The following is a 15,094-nucleotide window of genomic DNA, read 5'->3' on the forward strand; positions in this document are numbered from 1 at the left end:
CATTTGTGTCCAAATTCCGGGGTTGTTTTTTTTTTAAAACATTTGTTGAATTTTTGACATATACAGTAAAGAAATACAATTAAACACATGTTAAATGTTAGTTTTTTTCTTCCAAACAAGTAACCCAGAAAAATTAGGTATAAAATAAGATAAAATGAAAATATATATATATATATGCATCAGTCAAATAAGTAAAGGCAAATATTGATAAGAAGCCAAAGACAACTGCACTCCTGAGTGTCCCCAACACGGTGATGTAATACACAACAGCAGACAAAAGGCTCATCAATTATCTACCTTTCAAACCTTTTTCAATGGGGTTTTATTTAATTTGAGATCAGTCTCTTTTACGTATTTTAGGATACAAGCGGTAGAAAATGGATGGATGGAGGATACCACCCCATAGTTCCTGAATGTTGGGGTCTTTTTAAAGGTACTGTAAATTATGCTAGCGAGTACGAACCTGTGAATAATCATCCATCCATTTCCTACCGCTTGTCACTCTCAGGGTCGCGGACAACCCTAGCCTATCCTGATTAATCCAAATTCAAAAGTGCGATTAATTTGATCCAAAAAATAATATTTTGACAGCACTAGTTTTTATTAATACTTATTTTAGTGCTGTCAAATGACATTTTTTTTAAATCAGATTATTCACACTTTTGAATTTAGATTAATCATTATTAATCAATCACAGGTTGTTACTCACCTGCATACATTAAATTAACTTAAAAAAACCTCAAATTTTATTGTCAGAATGGCATTTAGGAACATTTTTTAAATGTTTTAGCTGAATGCAAGTAATTTACTTGCAAAACAATTGGTAACAATTTTATCTAGAGTCCAGTCAGGGTTTATTTTGGAGTGAAGTTTGCCACTTGTCGGAGTTTCCTCACTCATCCCTGCATTGATGTATTGTCCTGACTGTATTATAACCTGCACTGCCATTCAGGTAACCACCACGGTTAAGCTAAAGGAGCATGTATGAGAGATTGACCCATACGTTTTTTTTCAGGACCGATACAAATACCGATTATTAGTAGTCAAGGAGGCCGATAACCAATATTTGGAGTCAAAATTAATTTGCAGTAAAAGTTAGCAAAACATGAATCGTATACATCTGGACAAGGCTTAAAGTTTGTTTTTTTTTAACAGAATTTTTGGGGGAAATGTCGGACATGTTGTGGTTAATTTAGCTGCACAAACATTTATAAGTCTCCTATTTGCCAATTTACATAACGTTTCGATTGTTGGCAGAGATATACATATTTTCTGTCCTTCTCTCTCTGCGTATCTTGTATCTGCTGATATAGTTCTGTTCAGTGGTGGGCCGTGCGTTTCCCACCTAGGCCTTCTGTGATGTCCGACTTCAATGATTACCTCTCAAAATACCATCATTTATGTCACTACATGACCATTTCTGTAGAAATACTATACAGAAACACATTTACACACTACTGGGTATTGTAAAAAAAAGGGTTATTTTCTGGTGCATTTAAAAATCAATAAACCTGCATCAGCAATTAAAACATATCTTATGTGGTACTGTCGAAATTAAAATTGCAAAAAACATTGTAAACGTGAAAAAATCAGGAAATAAAATATCTAAACTCATATTTCGTCGACAAGATGTAGTTTCTCTGTATTTATCCTTCTTGAAAATGGCCTTGCAAATATATGTGTTGTCTTGTGTAATCATAAAAGATGCAGATGAGGCGTGTTGGCTGACTTCTTAAAGCTCATCAAAAAGCGGCATGTCTACATTAAACCTAAACGGGGCTACTGTGCATGCGCTTCACTATTGTGGCATGCTGGGTAATGGAGGTCTTATGTTATCTAGCTCATAACATCACAGTATATATCTGCCTTAGTCCAGCTAGAAGGCCGTACTGACAACAACACATGATCTGATTGGCTATTGCAACTGTCTATCAACTGTATGTACCCGTTCACTTACAGTGCACAGACACCCGCATAGCTGAATCTGAAGGCCTCTGGCAGATTTGGTACAGTATTGGAGTTCTTATGTTACCTGGCTCATAACATCACAATATATATATGCTTAGGCCAGCTAGAAGGCCGTACTGATTGATTGATTGATTGAGACTTTTATTAGTAGGTTGCACAGTGAAGTACATATTCAGTACAATTGACCACTAAATGGTAACACCCGAATAAGTTTTTCAACTTGTTTAAGTCGGGGTCCAATTAAATTGATTCATGATACAGATATATACTATCAGATATACTATCATCATAATACAGTCATCACACAAGATAATCAACAGGGTGTATACATTGAATTATTTACATGATTTACAATTCGGGGTGTGGAGGGGGAGGGGGGTTAGGTTTGGTTATCATCAGTCATCAACAATTGAGAACAGAGAAATGGATATTGAAACAGTGTAGGTCTGACTTGGTAGGATATGTACAGAAAGTAGTGGACATAGAGAGAGAGAGAGAGATCAGAAGGGATAAGAAAAGTATCTACATTTGATTGTTTACATTTGATTATTAACAATTCGGGGAGGGTGTTAGTTTAGGGTTGAAGCTGCCTGGAGGTGTACTTTTATTGCGCTTTTGAAGGAGGATAGAGATGCCCTTTCTTTTATACCTGTTGGGAGCGCATTCCACATTGATGTGGCATAGAAAGAGAATGAGTTAAGACCTTAGTTAGATCGGAATCTGGGTTTAACGTGATTAGTGGAGCTACCCCTGGTGTTGTGGTTATGGCGGTCATTTACGTTAAGGAAGTAGTTTAACATGTACTTCGGTATCAGGGAGGTGTCAACAACGCATGATCTGATTGGCTATTGCAACTGTCTGTCAACTGTATGTCCCCGTTCACTTACAGTGCACAGATGCCCGCATAGCTGAATCTGAAGGCCCTGGGCAGATTTGGTACAGTATGGCAACATAAGCTAGCTGAATTCTGATTGGATAAAAACTCTACAAACTAAAAACAACAGCACTGGAAGCAGCATTGTTATGACATGAAGAGAATATGAATACTTTTAAATATTTAGGGAAAGTAAATAAAAAAATTACTTTTATCTTTAATTATGATCATGATTTCTGGTTATGTTAGGCCAGCAGATAATACCTTGCTGGCCCTGACGGCACACCACTGGTTCTGTTGTAGTTGTGAAAAAATAATAATAATACAGATATACTGTACGTCAAAATGGCAAATATCAGCGCCGATATTTTGTTGCATTTACAGTCAAAATAAATTGCACAATTTATCTGCATATGTACATGATTAATGCGATACTTTTGTGTAGATAATCTCATGAGTGGAGTTATTTTTGACATTTCTAAATATTACATTTTATATGTACTTCCTAATTTTTTATTTTTTTTTATTTTTAATTATTGGATCCGCCCGAATGCAGCTGAGATAGGCTCCAGCACCCCCCGCGACCCCGAAAGGGACAAGCGGTAAAAAACGGATGGATGGATGGCATATGCAATTTTTTGATGAGCTCATATAATTAGTAAACATATGTTTTATTAATTGTTCTTCCTTTAGTTTAGTTTAGTTAAAGCACTTACCCAATTAATGCCTCTATTTATTTAAGTCCCCCATAGTTCAAGTTAATAACAGCCAAGACCTCTAACTCGCACCGGGTCAAAAAACATAAAACAAGATGGCAGCACAGCTGCTTTTGAAGTATCATAAGCACCTTTATCTATCTCTGCATGCACTTTAAAGTGTTGCCACTCAGCAGGCAGTGTTACACTTTCATCATACGGACCTCTTCAGCACTATTAATGCCGACCGAGCAGTTTGCTCCTTACCACTCTTACAACATTAGATCTGTTGCTGCTGTGTTGTGAAATGTACGACTTCAAAAATGACCAATTGCTCAAAAAGAGCTACATTTTCCTTTCCACCTTCTCCTGCACTCACAATCCTTGGTAAAGCTACAAACTGAAATAATACCGTATTTTTCGGAGTATAAGTCGCACCGGAGTATAAGTCGCACCGGAGTATAAGTCGCACCGGCCGGAAATGCATAATAAAGAAGGAAAAAAACATATATAAGTCGCACTGGAGTATAAGTCGCATTTTTTGGGGAAATGTATTTGATAAAACCCAACACCAAGAATAGACATTTGAAAGGCAATTTAAAATAAATAAAGAATAGTGAACAACAGGCTGAATAAGTGTACGTTATATGAGGCATAAATAACCCACTGAGAACGTGCCTGGTATGTTAACGTAACATATTATGGTAAGAGTCATTCAAATAACTATAACATATAGAACATGCTATACGTTTACCAAACAATCTGTCACTCCTAATCGCTAAATCCCATGAAATCTTATACGTCTAGTCTCTTACGTGAATGAGCTAAATAATATTATTTGATATTTTACGGTAATGTGTTAATAATTTCACACATAAGTCGCTCCTGAGTATAAGTCGCACCCCCGGCCAAACTATGAAAAAAACTGCGACTTATAGTCCGAAAAATACGGTAATATGATTTCCTTTTATCGCCTGCTAAATACATAAACAGCCTAATTACAGCATTAGCGGTTCTGCAGTATAAAAAAAGCAGAAGGAAGTTCAAGTCACCTTGACAGGCAGGCACAGGGGAGTCCCAGGCATGGTAGGCGCGCGGAGTGCGTCGGCAGGTCGCCGTGGCGTTGCCGATGAGACGGTAGCCGCGGTCGCAAGCCCACCGCACCACGCTGTTGACGTGGCCGCCGCTCTGCGAGGAAATGGATCCGTGGAGCGGCGAGTCCGGTGTGGAGCAGTACAGCGCTGTGAAGGAAAACATTCCGAGACCGAGATTTGAGTTGAAGTGAAGATGCAGTTGAAAAAGCAAGAAGCACATTCATTGGCATTGAATATGAAATCACTTAATGACCTCATAGAATCAATATTTTCATTCTGTATAATGACATTTCGGAACCTTTTACGGCCACCATTTCACCAAAAAATGCACATGTACTAAATTCTAGGGCAGAATTCCCACTTACTTGTACTGGTATGTACTGGTAATGGTACTTTTTCAGTGTATTCCAAAAAATTCCGGCCAATTGGGATCCTTTATAAGTAGTAAACATTGTAATATTTCTTAAATGTTCAAAAAGGATGCGTTTTATAGATGTCTTCATGTTGTATAGTGGCTGTTCATTTACTCAACTGCAAAAAGTACTAGTCAGCTGTATGGAGTTAGGCAGGTGTTAGGGTTGATGTTTTTGAATTAGGTCTTGTTTTTACGCTGCTTTTTTTTGAGAATAAAATGACATGCCCTTGAATTAATATTGATAATGATATAACAATATACCTACTGTACAGTATAATAATAATAATAATACATGTAATTAGGGGTGCTGAAAAAAACTGATTCACATCCGAATCGCAATTCCTTTTTATTCGAATTCTAAATTGATTAATCATTTTCTAAATTTGTGGTAAAGAAAGAGCTGAGCCGGAAGGCAAAGCTCTCAATTTACCGGTCGATCTACGTTCCCATCCTCACCTAAGGTCATGAGCTTTGGGTTATGACCAAAAGGACAAGATCACGGGTACAAGTGGCCGGAATTAGTTTCTTCCGCCGGGTGGCGGCGCTCTCCCTTAGAGATAGGGTGACAAGTTCTGCCATCCGGGAGGAGATCAAAGTAAAGCCGCTGCTCCTCCACATCGAGAGAAGCCAGATGAGGTGGTTCGAGCATCTGGTCAGGATGCCACCCGGACGCCTTCCTGGGGAAGTGTTCAAGGCACGTCCGACTAGTTGGAGGCCACGGGGAAGACCCAGGACACGTTGGAAAGACTATGTCTCCCGGCTGGCCTGGGAACGCCTCGGGATCCCCCGGATGGAGCTGGACGAAGTGGCTGGGCAGAGGGAAGTCTGGGCTTCTCTGCTTAGGCTGCTGCCCCCGCGACCCGACCTCGAATAAGCGGAAGAAAATGGATGTATAGATTTTCAAAAATGTATCTAAAAGGTTGACGTAATTTAGGTGCTTACTCGCTGCATGTATACAGAACGTCATACGTCAGTAGCCGAGAAGTTTCATAGCAGCCAGACGAGGTTTTATTTTGTAATTCATACCAAATATATTGCAAAAATCAGTTTGAATTAAGAAAGTAGTAGTAGTGAGTAGTAATAGTAGTAATAATATAATGATAATATTAATAATAATAATAATGATAATATATTATAATTTATCATTTTATTTTATCTTAATAATTTTATTGTAGTATATAGTTTTATAATTTATAATAATGAACATACGAAATATACATTTTACAATATATGTCAAGTTCCAAAGAAATTAAAAGTATTAATACAGACAAAAAAAATTGAACCATTTTTTCATTAATAATCAATTTTAATACTGCTGAAGAAACTATCCTAAAAGACGAGGTAGATAACATCTTAAGGGAAGAGCAAGCCGGCTTCCGAAAGGGAAGGTCCTGCGCGGAACAGATCTTCACTCTTCGCAACATCATAGAAAAGTGCTAAGAACTCCAGACACCCCTCATCATCAATTACATCGATTTCAAGAAAGCCTTCGACAGCATCCACCGGGAATCACTGTCGCAGGTCCTCCAGCTATACGGTATACCATCAAAGTACGTCAACATCTTCAGAGCCCTGTACCACAACTCCACCTGTCGAGTGAAAACCACCAACAGCACAGCCGACGACTTTGACATTGTGACCGGGGTAAGACTGGGTTGCATCTTATCTCCATCATTGTCATAGACTTTGTCAAGAGGAAGTCTGTCGTCGGAGCAAACCTCGGCATTAAGTGGGGAGAGGGCAGACTGGCAGATCTGGACTTTGCGGACGACTTGGCTCTGCTTAGTCATTCCTACGCTGCGCTCCAAAAATTAACCAACAATCTGCATGAGCAAGGGGAAAAAGTCGGCCTACGTATAAGCCAAGAGAAGACCAAGGCCAACGTGGCACAAGAACAAAACGTTCCACTGCTCACCATAGGCGAACAAGGCATAGAGTACGTTGAGAACTTCACGTATCTTGGAAGCAACATCTCAAACACTGGAGACGCAGAAAAGGATGTACAGACCAGAATCGGAAAAGCTGCAGGAGTCTTCCAACGCCTCTGGAACATCTGGTCATCAAAATCTATCAGTATGTCCACAAAGCTGCGCCTCTATATGTCAGTGGTCATCCCTACACTGACCTATGCCTGTGAGACGTGGATGAAGACATCAAACATTACTAAAAAGCTGGATGTCTTCCACCGACAGTGCCTCAGATACATCTTGAGGATCTCATGGAGAGACCACATCACCAATGAAGAGGTGATGAGAAGGGCAGGGGTAGCACCATTGTCTGACATAGTCTCTGACATGAGAAGGAGAATGGCTGGACACGTACTCCGACTGCCAAGAGAGACACCGACAAGTGTGGCAATGGACTGGGTGCCAGAAGGGGGAAAGAGGAAGAGAGGACGACCAAAGAAGACGTGGAGACAAACAGCCAAGGAAAACCTGAGAGAGATGGGAGTCAGCTGGCATGGAGCAAGAAGGGTCGCCAGTGACCGGAACAAATGGAGGGGACTCATCGCCCAATGTTCCAACAGGAATGGGAGGAACTAAGTCTAAGTAAGTAAGAAGAAACTATCTGTCATGTCTGTGTAATCATGTTTTGTTTTAGTCATGTTTTGTTTTGCTTAGTTATTGGACTCTTTAGTTTCTGGTTGTTCACTCCCTTGTTTTGTTTCCATAGCAACCCATTAGTTTTCACCTGTCACGTCACGCACCTGTTTCACGTTTTGAGTCACGCATCTGTTTTCGTTAATCATGTCTGTGTTATTTAAGCTTTTCTTTTTCTGTTGGTCAGCCTGGCGACATCGCATTTATGCTCTGTACATTATCCTCTCAAGCCATGTTCACAGTCCCATGCCACAGTAAGTGTTTTGTTTCGTGTTCTTAGTTTAATTGCCTTTGTGCTATAGTCTTTTTGGTTTCATAGTTTGTTCTCCGCCACTGTGCGCACTTTTCGTTTGTACTTTTTTGATAGTAATAAAGAATTATGTACTCACATTCCCGTCTCGCCCGAGCCAACTTTCCGTTGCCTTCCGGAAAAACAAAACCCAAGGACCAAGTCCTGACACTATCATAGTTAAAGGGCAGCATTATGAACCTCCTCACATCAATACATTGTAGAGACTGTCTACATGTGTCAGTGGGTGCTGCTGTTTTGGTGAGCAACAACTTCTCTTTCTCCCCCTCTGGAAAGAAGACTTCTATCTGGCAATGAATTGTGTCTATGAGAGGAGAAGCCACCATTCAAGCAGCCGTATTAATAATTGACCAAGGTTAATTAATTTTAGACGAAGACCACCAGTGGCTGCTTCAAACCTGTCGGCTTATTAAAACATTATGACATCGCACACAATGATGCCAATAGGCCAAGTGCGGCATTAGCACCAGCAACACTTCCATTATATTACTCAATCAGGCGTTATTAACATTGGACCCCAAAAACTAAGATCTTGAGTGACCTTGTTTAATCTGATTACATTAAATGGACTTCATTGTGGCTTGTTTAACAGGGTTTGTTGGGGGGATTTTGCACTGGATTTAGTCGTAGACTCTTAAAGGTAGTTTTGTTGTTAAAGTGGTAACTTCTTTTTACACTTGTGCGCCAATTAAGCAGGCACTTTCCTCGTTTTGTCATACAACTTGTTATTACAGTTTATCACATTACAAAGAGCTCACAAGCATACATCAGGGCTATTCAACTGGCGGCCTGGGGGCAAAATCAGGCGCTGGACTGACACTATGGCGGAACATTTTTGCAACAAATTCCTAAACACACAAGAGTGCTCCTGTTTTGTAGAATAACTTGCACCACTGTAAACACATGAGCAGATCCTTACATTGACAGTTTAATCTTGATAGCAAACAGAGAACACTAAGGTCCAAACTTGATATTTACATAACTGAGGTGTTTCTCAAGGCACTCCTTTAAGTCCTCTCCTTTTTGGCAGTTACACACTTTTTTTGTAATGTGATTTATGTAACTAAGATGGTGCTGTAGCTTGTTTGTTTCAGATGCAGTCAGTAGTCATTATACTAGTGGTGTTCCTCAAGGTTCCGTTTTAGGTCCTCACTTGTTTATCATTTTGGCCATTCCACTGGTGGCCCTCGAGATTAGTTAAAAACACTTTTGCGAAACTAACATTTTTGCAGCTGATTCCTAAAAACACTAGAGTGCTGTTATAGAGATGATATCTTGACAGATTCCCAAGCTTTTTTGTAGAAGGTCCCTAAGAACAGCAGAGTGCTCCTGTAACTTGGACAAAATAAATAAAGCAAAAACAAATGTCTACTGTAGAGGACGCTGGTTCTCGGGAATATACAAAATACGACTAATAGTGAAGGGCCCCCCCTAACCCCCTGGCCCTTAGCTTTCTGGAAATGCGGCCCCCAAAACAATTTAGTTGAATATCCCTGATTTACAGTCTTATGGTCATATACAGTTAATGTTTACCGGTACTTATAGTTTTACACTTGCCTGGCAAATTTAGATGACAATAAGCAAACTTATTTCGACAATGACCAATAATGAAAAAGCTCTGAATGTTAGCTGCGACATGCTAGCTCGCTATACTGTATGTGACAAGTCACTAGCTATCAAAAGGAGCCTGTTTTATTCATGAAGGTTAACCTTTTGCAGTGGTTAACTTATTTTTACACTTGGCACCTTGCTCATTCGTCAAAGAAAGTAAATATGTAGCAGAAAACACAGAAATTAAAAAAGCTACAACCCACTGTCAATGTTAGCTAGCTAGCTAAATGCAACACATACCTGCTTGCTACCAGCTCTCTCCGGAATGTTTGACAGCTATGTATTTAACATTATACAGGCTGTCCCAAAATTGAACATAATTTTAAAAGCAAAAATTACTGTATACAGTGGGAAGGGGATTCATATGGCCCCATTCGTTGCGGTTTACCTGACACATTAAAAGGGGACAAATTGGGGGGGAGGGGGGGTGCACTATCCACTATCGGCGCTAGATTGCAGAAGAGTGTTGAATATCCTAAAATGTGTTTTGTGGCAATTCCAACTTTGACAACAGCGTCAGTTGCTATGTAGAGCGGCGCTTTCCTTCATTTTTAGCAGACTGCATTGCTAAAAATGATTAAGCCCCCACCTTCCTCTCATGTGAGATCCACCCAGGAATTGGGCCATGTGAGTCCCTTCCCTACTGTTTATAAAAAATGTTTGGTATACCCTGTACCGTATTTTTCGGAGTATAAATCGCTCCGGAGTATAAGTCGCACCGGCCAAAAGTGCATAATAAAGAAGTAAAGAAGGAAAACAACATATATAAGTCGCACTGGAGTATAACTCGCATTTTTTGGGGAAACGTATTTGATAAATCCCAACACCAAGAATAGACATTTGAAAGGCAATTTAAAATAAATAAAGAATAGTGAACAACAGGCTGAATAAGTGTACGTTAAATGAGGCATAAATAACCAACTGAGAACGTGCCTGGTATGTTAACGTAACATATTATAGTAAGAGTCATTCAAATAACTATAACATATAGAACATGCTATACGTTTACCAAACAATCTGTCACTCCCGATCGCTAAATCCCATGAAATCTTATACGTCTAGTCCCTCACGTGAATGAGCTAAATAATATTATTTGATATTTTACGGTAATGTGTTAATAATTTCACACATAAGTCGCTCCTGAGTATAAGTCGCAAACTATGAAAAACACTGCGACTTATAGTCCAAAAATACGGTATATAGAATCCTGTAACACACTAAATCTCTTTAGACTGGATTATTAGGTTTACCTATAAATTATTGTTTAACATTAGTATTATTTTTGGTTACCTTTTCACACTTGTGGTCAAAATAGTGAGTATTAAAACACAAAAGAAAAATCTCAGCAAGCTAACATAATTTCACCTCATAATTTGACATTTTTATTGAAATAAAACATGAATAACGCTGTGACTCCACTGAGGTAGGCATCTGCTTTAGTTCGAACCCTAATCCATCAAGTAGAAGAAGAGGGATTTAAAGGTCACAGAAAGTAACCAGGTACGGCCATCATGTTCCCCTTCACTGTCAAAAATATCCTTCAATATATATCCTCCTGATTGCATGGCTGAGGGTCTTGGACAAAAGTTCTACTTGCAAGTGTGCAACTTGCTCCAAAAAACACCATCTGTGCTAAACAAGACCGTTACACAAACTTTTTAAAAAGGCAGTCAGAAGAGACAACTTTTTTGTCACTACCGTATTTTCCGGACTATAAGGCGCACTCAAAATCATTTTTTTTCCTCAAAACTCGGCAGTGCACCTTATAACCCGATGCACCTAATGTAAGGAATAAGTTTGGTTGAGCTTACCCACCTCGAAGCTATTTTGTTTGGTACATGGTGTAATGATACATGTAGACTGCACTATAATGGCAATATGTCTCAAGTAAACAACACCAACATTTTAACTGTTCCATTGAAAATATAGAACATTAGACACGGCGCTCAAAAATCTATAAAAATGTTTCAGCACGACTTTGGTACTATGAAGCCGCACCGCTTGAAGGATTGTCTGCGCATTAAACATACTAGTATGATTATGGTGTGTGTGTGTATAAGGAAAGATATTATCTGGCGTTTTGTTTCGTAATATTATGCCAAAGCAACTTGTCTTACCTTCTGGTACCTGCTGATCTGTATTTGGGATCTGTATAAGTCCTGAAAAATTGCGCTCGTTCGCGCCGATGCCGTAGCTTCTTCTTTTTCTCTATCTTCTTGTTATGGGACATTCATCCTCCGCTGCTGCCATTTCTAATATAAAGTAGTGTAAAGTTCTTACTTATATCTGTCAGTAAACTCGCCATGAAAGCGCAAAAACATACCGGTGTAGTGAGTTTACATTATTCACCCAAGGAACTTTAGTTATAAGAGTTCCGGTCGGACGGCTTTTCACGGGACGCATTTCCAGTGTGGTTGTTTCCGCTTGAGGAGATGCTGCTCCGTTATTGATTTAAGTAAAGTCTGAATGTCATTAAAACAGTTAGCTCCATCTTTTGACACTTCTTCCACTGCCGTCCTTGCACGCTACACCGCTACAAAAAAGATGACGGGGAGAAGACGCTGTCGAAGGTGAACCACGTAAATAAGACCGCCCACAAAACGGGGCATCAGGAAGTGACTTTCAGAAAGCGGCTTGAAGATGATCTGTAAAACATCAACTATGCAACATTTTGACCAAATAACTACTGTTACATGTTATGTAGACCACAAGGAAGTGTTTTCAATTTAGAAAAACATAATAATAATATGACTCCCTATAATCCGGTGCGCCTAATATATGAAAAAACATGAAAAAATAGACCATTCATCGGCAGTGCGCCTTATAATCCAGTGCGCCCTATGGTCCGGAAAATACAGTACTTCTTTAATTCTACTTCAAAAACTTAAAGTCTTTCCTTCTGTCTGCCTCTTTCTTTACAGTACATGCAATAGAATAGTGTTAGTTAGTAGTAAAATAAAATTGGGATACATACTTTGGTACTCACCAACATAGCGAATTTTGAAGCCACTCTTGTTCGTGTTGTGGTCTGACGACCAGCGCACCAGGAACTGATGGCCGGTGGTTGTTAAATTAAAGGGCGTCGGCAGGTCGCCGCTCAGCGTTGCCAAAGTTGGATCATTGGTGGACGGACCTGAAAGAGCATCGAAAGAGACTTGTTAGTCCATCTATTTTCAAACTGTGGTACGACAACCACATTTTTTTTTTTAGAGTTTTTATTAACAAAAGTACAATCATGTTAGAGAAATAATTGTACAGATACAAATGTAATACCCAAATATTTGCTTACATATAAATTAGGGCTGTCAAAGTAAACACGATAATAATGCCTTATCTATAAGTTCCTTTAGCAACACCAATTTTGTTGATCCTGTCTGACCCTTGGGCTATTCTGTAATGTGAAAAATGTATCTGCATTCAGTTAGTGTTGAGCCACAATCGGGGAAAAATAGCTCGATAGAATGGGGGTATGGCAAGTTGTTGTTCTCCTGACAAGAGTATTTTCATTTATGATCGCCGTGAGACGACTTCACTGCAAAAAGTGCCTGCTGGCATGCTTGCATTTGGAGGGGTTGAGCATCACTTCCTGGCAGCCTGAAATATTGTGTATATTCTTTTTTAACATGTTCTGGTTGATAGTCCTCAATTACAAAATGTTAACAGGCTGAATATTACACTTTATTAATCAATACAGAAGGTTAGGATTTTGTCATGCAGCCAAACAAATATGATTACCTTGTACAACACGTAATGTACAGAATATCAGAAGCAATTATTAAGGTAGAAACATTACATTTGATTACCAAACATCTTTGACAATCAAAGGATGATCGTACCAGTATCTAAAGATGGAAGCGTAGCTCATCTCCTCTGAATGCAAGTGCTCCTACAGCAGGAATACCACATTCTGTCCACCTACATAATATAATATCGGGAAAGACACCAAAGCACTGCACATCATTTTTTTTTATTGTCGTTAAAAGCGTGTTTATGTCCATCTTGTGTTGAGATGTTTAAAAAAGCTTTCAATAAAACTAATTGTCCAATCATGGTATTAAAAACTTGAAAATTATTTGTCTATGGTACAGTTATTAATGATGAAAACATTTACTGTATCTATCTGTGAATAATTGTGATTAATTTAGAGTTAATGAACAAAATGTGATTTATCGCAATTAAATATTTTAATCATCTGGCAGCCCTAATTTATATTTATTAATCCTATGTCACTTGCTAGTACAAGCCAAATATTCCAAGCTAAACGGTAATGGGAGGTGGAGCTTGCAGAAAACGGTGGTACTTCCTAAGAAACATATCTCTGAGGTCCACTATGTGGGCAGAAATATACTTCGGCACACCTTCTAATCATTTTCGTCATCAATTAAATGGGTGCAAATGAGGGTTAATATTTACCAATTTTTTTTTAAATAAAAAAAATTAATAATGAAACTAAAGGGCAACTGCACTGTTTTTTTTTCAAATTTTGCAAATCATTCTCAATCCTTATGTGAGACAAGAACACACATGTCTTTCTCGTTTCTGTGCGTTCTCAATAGTAGAAAAACTGCTAGCAAGAGGTGGCTAACAATGCAGGTGATGGAGATTCATCTATTGAGCCAATAAGGCGCCCTAAAAAAATATTCAAAAACCAATGCTTGTTTCAGCTAAGCATTTTTTACCTGAGAAGGGGGGATGATGCTGAATTCATCATCTAAAAAGGGAACACAAGTCTTGTGCTGAAAGATACAACCATCCAATCAGACCGCATCCCAGTGAGAACGGACATTGTAAGTCGGGGGTTCCCCAACCTTTTTTGCACCAGGGACCGTTTTAATGTAGGCATTATGTTCACGAACCGGCCTTCCACGTGTGGCAGATGAATATAGCAAATAAGTGCATGAAAAATGACAACATGAAAAATCTCACCATGAACCTGGCTTTTTCCCTTTACAAAAAAGCTTTCCATAGACTTTTGTTTTTTACTCATTTTTGCTAGTAGTGGGCTTTTTTGGCTTTAGTATCTAATGGGTTATAGGTGATACATCACATTCAAGGACAAGAACATGGATATATATAATAAAGCCAGAAATACTTGCCATTAGTTCCAATAGATTTCTGTGGATTTCTATTCCCATTCTAAAAGTTATGTATTCAAATTTTGTGAAATATTTCATACGTACATACACTAATGCTACCTTTTTTGGTCCAATGTTTAATGTGCAAATACATCTGTTATTGCCAACTACTTTATACGTATACGTACATATGTAATACTATGTGCAATACTACCAGCACTTTAACTTACTAGGCCAAAAGAGATGTGTATTTCCTTCCTTCAGCACAAGTATTATATGCAACAATTTAACACTTCTCCATCTGCCTTATGCACTTTAACTACTATGGTCACTTTGTTATTATTATTATTATTATTATTATTATTATTTGTTATTATTATTATTATTATTATTATTATTTGTTATTATTATTATTATTTGTTATTATTATTATTATTATTGTTATTATTATT

General features: G+C 38.5%; 1 protein-coding gene across 6 annotated transcripts in view; it reads right to left on the bottom strand.

The window, feature by feature from the left end:
• csmd3b (CUB and Sushi multiple domains 3b) overlaps positions 1-15,094 on the bottom strand; it is an 877,422-nt gene that overhangs the window by 95,777 nt on the left and 766,551 nt on the right. For 4 of the 6 annotated variants that reach the window (XM_061966990.2, XM_072914110.1, XM_061966989.2 and 1 more), the window contains 2 exons: positions 12,542-12,700; positions 4,590-4,778 (listed from right to left, as the gene is read on the bottom strand). In XM_061966990.2, the coding sequence (XP_061822974.1) occupies positions 4,590-4,778; positions 12,542-12,700 (348 nt within the window). The remainder of the gene's footprint in view (positions 1-4,589; positions 4,779-12,541; positions 12,701-15,094) is intronic. The other 2 variants (XM_061966991.2, XM_061966988.2) reach the window with 1 other exon arrangement.

The sequence above is a fragment of the Nerophis lumbriciformis genome, linkage group LG11, assembly GCF_033978685.3.
Source record: "Nerophis lumbriciformis linkage group LG11, RoL_Nlum_v2.1, whole genome shotgun sequence".
NCBI classification, from domain to species: Eukaryota; Metazoa; Chordata; class Actinopteri; order Syngnathiformes; family Syngnathidae; genus Nerophis; species Nerophis lumbriciformis.